At 60.7% G+C, this 5,644-nt stretch overlaps 1 protein-coding gene across 1 annotated transcript in view; it reads left to right on the top strand.

Moving 5' to 3' along the window:
• The window catches only part of NLRC5 (NLR family, CARD domain containing 5), a 92,033-nt gene extending 86,389 nt beyond the window's left edge, over positions 1 to 5,644 (top strand). Inside the window, exons 44-50 of the mRNA XM_006752861.2 lie at positions 298 to 375; positions 1,057 to 1,140; positions 1,222 to 1,262; positions 1,810 to 1,924; positions 2,582 to 2,665; positions 3,540 to 3,623; positions 4,605 to 5,644. Of these exons, the coding sequence (XP_006752924.1) occupies positions 298 to 375; positions 1,057 to 1,140; positions 1,222 to 1,262; positions 1,810 to 1,924; positions 2,582 to 2,665; positions 3,540 to 3,623; positions 4,605 to 4,716 (598 nt within the window). The 3' untranslated portion in view covers positions 4,717 to 5,644. The remainder of the gene's footprint in view (positions 1 to 297; positions 376 to 1,056; positions 1,141 to 1,221; positions 1,263 to 1,809; positions 1,925 to 2,581; positions 2,666 to 3,539; positions 3,624 to 4,604) is intronic.

Raw genomic sequence — 5,644 nt, forward strand, 5'->3', positions numbered from 1 at the left:
GGGCCCCAGGAGATGGGGGGTGGGAGGAAATGGGGGGTCCGAGGGTCTGATGTCTGCCCCCCTCCCTCCACAGCCTCTCAGCGAATGGCATCTGCCCGGCTGGGGGAGTGCGGTTGGTGGAGTCCCTCGCCCTTTGCAAGCACCTGGAGGAGCTGATGTGAGTGTGTGCCCAGGGGGACTGGCCTCCGCCCTCTGGGTCCCCAAGGCCCACCTGGCCCTCATCTCCCCCGGGAGGTGCAGGGCCGGGGTCTGAGGCATCCAGCCAGGTGCTCAGCCTCATCCCTTCTCTTCCTCCAGGCTCGGCTGCAATGCCCTGGGGGACCCCACAGCCCTGGAGCTGGCCCGGGCGCTGCCCCCACACCTGAGAGTCCTACAGTGAGTGTCCCCGCCTGTGGTGTGCGCCGGGCTAGTGGGCGGGGCTCCTCCATGAGCGCGTGGGGGTCAGGATCCTCGTCCCTTGAGCTGCCCTGCCTTTGGGCAAACTGGCATGTACTGGGCTGGCTGCCCGCTCTCCCGCCGGCTCCTCCCCCGCCTCTGGAGTCTGGGGAGCCTAGTCCACGGCCTCTGCCCCTGTGTGCCCATGGCCGGGCCCTGTCCCTCTGAGTCTGTTTCCTCATCTGCAAAAGAGTTACAAGGCTCCTGAGCCCATCTCTGAGGGTGAGCCAGGACGTGTCAGCAGAGGGCCGTGCGGGAGAAGAGCATCCAGCGCACGGCCCAGCACGCTACCGTGTGTGTCCACGGTCTCCCTGAGCCTCGCAGTGGCCCTGTGGGGCTGGGGCTTTATTTGCTACATTTCCAGGCAGCAGAACTGCAAGCAGGAGAGGGGTAGAGAGCTTACCTTCCTAACACATGGAGCCAGGCCTTGAACTTGGGATCTCGGACTCCAAAGCCAGGGTCCTTGATACGTCCTGGGTCCTGTGTGGCTGGGGATGGCTGTTACCCCGAGACCGTCTGAGGTCTGGCGGTATAGCCTGAGACAAGGCTGTGAGTGGGGATCCAGCCCCCCAGCCCCCACATGGTTCCCCAAGACTCCCCTTCCCCCTCCCCTTTCCCCAGCCTGCGGTCCAGCCGTCTGGGCCCAGAGGGGGCGCTGAGCCTGGGCCGGGCCCTGGACGGATGCCCGCATTTGGAAGAGATCAGGTGAGTGGGCGCCGTGGAGCCTGGGCACGGGGACGGGAGGGGGCGTCTGGGGGCTCCTCTCACAGTGTCTCTGCCCCTCAGCTTGGCAGAGAACACCCTGGCCGGACAGGTCCCCCACTTCCGTCAGGGGGTGTGATGGGGCATTGCCTTCCCCTGATTGCTGGGTCGCCTCCCGCCCCTGAGGGCTTCTGGACTGTGAGAGGGGGCAGGCCGGGCTGAGGGAACCCCCCTTCAGTGCATGAATGTGTTTTAATCTTCACCTGAGGATATTTTTTCCATTGATTTTTTTTTAGAGGAGAGAGAGAGAGAGAGAGAGAGAGAGAGAGAGAGAGAGAGAGTGAGAGAGAGATAGAGAGAAACATCGATGAGAGAGACATCATTCTGCTGCCTCCTGCACGCCCCCTCCTGGGGATCGAAACTGCAACCCGGGCATGTGCCCTGACTGGGAATGGAGCTGGTGGCCTCTCGGCTCATGGGTCGATGCTCAACCACTGAGCCACACCAGCCGGGCGGGAAAGCCTTTGAAGCGACAGAGGCCTCAGGTCCGGGGGAGCCTGGGACCAAAGGGGACACTTTTCTAAGACTCCCACATGCCCAGCCTCTGGCTACTCCGCTCCCTCCTGCTCCGGGCACAGCAGGGGGAAGGGGCTGGGGAGCTGCCCGACTCAGACACCTCCACCCCGTCCCGCTCTTTCCCCAGCCTGGTTTCCTGTGAGATCGACGACCAGGCTGCCAAGCTCCTCGCTGCCAGCTTCATGCTCTGCCCGGCCCTGGAAGAAATCCTGTGAGTGCTGGGCACCGGGGCGTGGCCCTGGCCTGCTGTGCCGGGGAACTGCTCCCTTCCCCCCAGAGCCCTCCGGCTGCTAAGTGGGAAGGTCATTCTCGCTCAGTTCTCCTCTGGAGGAAGTTTTCACACTTGAGCTGCGAGTGGCACAGGTGGGCACTGTGTCCACGGCCTCACGTGCCTGTGTCCCTGCCTGTGAGTGGCGGGAGGGGAGGTGGACCAGCCGGTCCCTAGAGGCTCTTTGCCCCTGACCTTCCCTTTGGGAGGTGCCTGGCCTGGCTTATGGGACCTTGATTTATAAACCACCTGTTGGCAGTGAAGAGGAGCTGAAGCCGGCAGGCCCCCCTACATGCCCACCAGCCGTGCCCCCACCCCCACCCCCTTGGCAATTAGAGGCGTTCAAACTTTGCCCAGCTGGCATGGCTCAGTGGTTGAGTGTCAACCTATGAACCAGGAGGTCACAGTTCGATTCCCAGTCTGGGCACATGCCCGGGTTGTGGGCTTGACCCCAGTAGGGGACGTGCCAGAAGCAGCCAATGGATGTCTTGCTCTCGTATTGACGTTTCTCTCTCTCTCTCTCTCTCTCTCTCTCTCTCTCTGTCTCTCTCTCTCAAAATTATTATAATAAAATATTCGACCGGGGCCCCTGTCCTGCAGGTTGTCCTGGAACCTGCTTGGGGACGAGGCGGCTGCCGAACTGGCCCAGGTCCTGCCTCGGATGCAGCGGCTGAAGAGTGTGGAGTAAGAGGGGCCCATCCTGGGAAGCCAGGGGGCGGGTGGGCCAGAGGGGACCTCCGTCCTTGGTGAGCCCAGAGGCCATGGATCAGGCCTCTGCCTCCAGGAAGCCCTCCTTGCCTAGCCCTAAGCCTAACCCAACCCCTAGACCCTAAGCCCTAATCCCTTAACCCTTAATGCTTAGCCCTTAGACCTTACCCTCACCCCACCTTTGACCCCTGACCATTGACCACCTGACCTTTAGACTTTGACCCTTGGCCTTTGACCCCTGACTTTTACTCCTGACCCTTGACCCTAACACTTGACAGCCCTAACAACCCTAATCCTAACTGTAGACCCTAGTCCAGCCGTGGGCAAACTTTTTGACTCGAGGGCCACAATGGCTTCTTAAACTGGACCGGAGGGCCGGAACAAAAGCATGGATGGAGTGTTTGTGTGAACTAATATAAATTCAAAGTAAACATCATTACATAAAAGGGTACGGTCTTTTTTTTTTTTTAGTTTTATTCATTTCAAACAGGCCGGATCCGGCCCGTGGGCTGTAGTTTGCCCACGGCTGCCCTAGTTCCTTGATGCTAGATCCTTGACCCCTGACCACTGACCTTTGACCCTCTAACCATTGATCTTTGACCTTGACCCCCTGAACTTTGACCAGTGACCCTGACATTTGACCTGTGACTCCTGACCTTTGGCACCTGACCTTTGGCCATAACCCTCAACAGCCCTAACAACCATAACCTTAACCCTAGTCCCTTGACCCTAGATCCTTAACCACTGACCCTGGACCCCTGACCTTTGACTCTTGACCCCTCATCTTTGACCATTGACCTTTGACCCTTGCCCGTCTGTCTCTCCCCTTCCTCCGCTGTGCCTCGGGAAGTCTGGAGAAGAATCGGATCACAGCGGACGGAGCCTGGCTCCTGGCTGCAGGGCTGGCGCGGGGCTCTGGCGTCCAAGTCATCCGGTAACGGACTCGCTGGGGCCAGGACGGTGGTGGGAGGCCTCACCGACCCCCCAGTGTAAGGGGACCCGGCTGGGATTGTCAGGGAGACTTGGCCACTCCACCAAGAAGCTGGTAGCCAGTAACCCTGTCAGGTTCCATCTCCGCCGTCCCCACTTGTGCGACTGCATCAGTGATTCAACCTCCCCCAGCTGCCCCCGCACCTACACGATGGGGCTATGATCGCTTTTACGGCGGGGCTGCTGGGGGACCCGATGGTGAGATAGGGCACTGAGCACAGCTCTGGCTCATGGTCAGCACTCACTGCGGGGGCTTTAACCAGAGGCACCGCGTCCGGGTGTGCAGGCTGTGCCCTGAGCAGGGGCCTCGCCTCTCAGGCTCCATGCACCCCGCGGGCACGCTGAACAGCTAGCAGACAGCAGTGCAGCGTTTTGTCCTACGAAAACCAATAGGTCGTGAGCATTTCAGACAATGCAGGTAAAGTGTCTTTAGGAAGGGAGCTTGAACCCTAGCCAGTCGGGCTCCGTGGACAGAGCCTCAGCCTGAGGACTGAAGGGTGGGCTCGGTTCCGGTCCAGGGCACGCACCTCGGGTGCAAGATTGACCCCTGGCCCTGGTCAGGGCACGTGCGGGAGGCCACCAGCCGATGTGTCTCTCACGTAGAGGTTCCTCCCTCTGTCTCTCCCCCTCCCTTCCCTTCCCTAAAAGTCAATGGAAAGATGCCCTCGGGTGAGGATTAACAACAGAAAGGGGAGCTTTCCCTTGCCTGACGGGTGTCACAGGAGCCGGGATCTCCAGCTCTCAGAGTGGAAGTCGGGGTGGGGGTGGCAAGCACCTTCTCCCTGGGGGCCCTGCGGGTCTAACACCTGCCTCTGCCCGGCGTCTCTGGACACAACTCCCCCTGAGGCCGCGCTCTCCCGTCTGCGGGTCGGACGGAGGGCAGAGAGAGAGGACGGTGTTGAGTGCCCGTCTCTGTGTCCCGCAGCCTCTGGAATAACCACGTCCCCCCGGACGCGGCCCAGCGTCTGCAGAGCCAGGAGCCCCGGCTGGACTTCTCCTTCTTCCCCAACGAGCGGCAGGCCCCTCGGGGGACTTGATGGCCCCCTCACACCCTTTGGATCCAGCCCAGCGATGCCAACATGCGCCCGCCTGGATGGAGGCTCAGGAAGAGCCTCAGCGGGCGCCCCCGTCCCCTGCCCCAGAAGGGAGGGACACGTGTGTCCTGCTCCAGTCTTCAGGGAGGACTTGGTGAGAAGCAGGAGCCTCGTGTGGCCAATGGACTACCTGGCATCACACGTGACATGCATGACCGGGAGAGACATGTGGCCTCATGAGGGTGTCGTGATGTGATGCATGACACAGGAGGTCACACGTGGCAGAGTTCCATGTGACATTGCATGGAACCGGCAGGGTGGCCTGTGGGTCAGTGGTCAGGGGTCCTAGCCCCACACATGATAGGACACATAATTGGTGGTTTGTAGAAGACACATGACCAATGTCCATGTCATAGGACACGTGGTTGGCCCGATGCCCGCAGGCTGGTCCAAGAGCTAATTTATTACTTTTACAAACCAGGTGTGTATTTATAGATTGCACTTCCAGAGCAGCTAAGCCACGGCCCGTCTTCCACTTGGGACTGGGGCGAGGGGAGTGTCTGAGCACTGACCAGCCCCATGAACCAAGCTAGGGGCTCAGCCACGAGTCTTCAGGATGAGCCTCAGTTCCCCCATCAGTAAACTGGTGACCCGTCCCCTTAAGTGCTGACCTGCGAGGACTGTGGGCCAGGTCCAGGCGGAGCCAGCTTGACCTGTGGATGGAGGGGGCCCAGTGTCCGGTGTGAGGGACAAAGCCAGGTCTGAGCTAATGAGGCAAGGCCGTGGGGTCCAGCCACTACCTCAGCGGGACCCGGTGAGCTCCCAGGGGCCGCATGTGCTTACACAGTGTTCCTGTAACTCCCAAGAGGGCGCCAGGATGGCCCTGCTACCCTCGAAGGCACATGTGACCAATAAATGTGATGGTTTCCCA

The sequence above is a fragment of the Myotis davidii genome, unplaced genomic scaffold (assembly GCF_000327345.1).
Source record: "Myotis davidii unplaced genomic scaffold, ASM32734v1 scaffold590, whole genome shotgun sequence".
Taxonomy (NCBI): Eukaryota; Metazoa; Chordata; class Mammalia; order Chiroptera; family Vespertilionidae; genus Myotis; species Myotis davidii.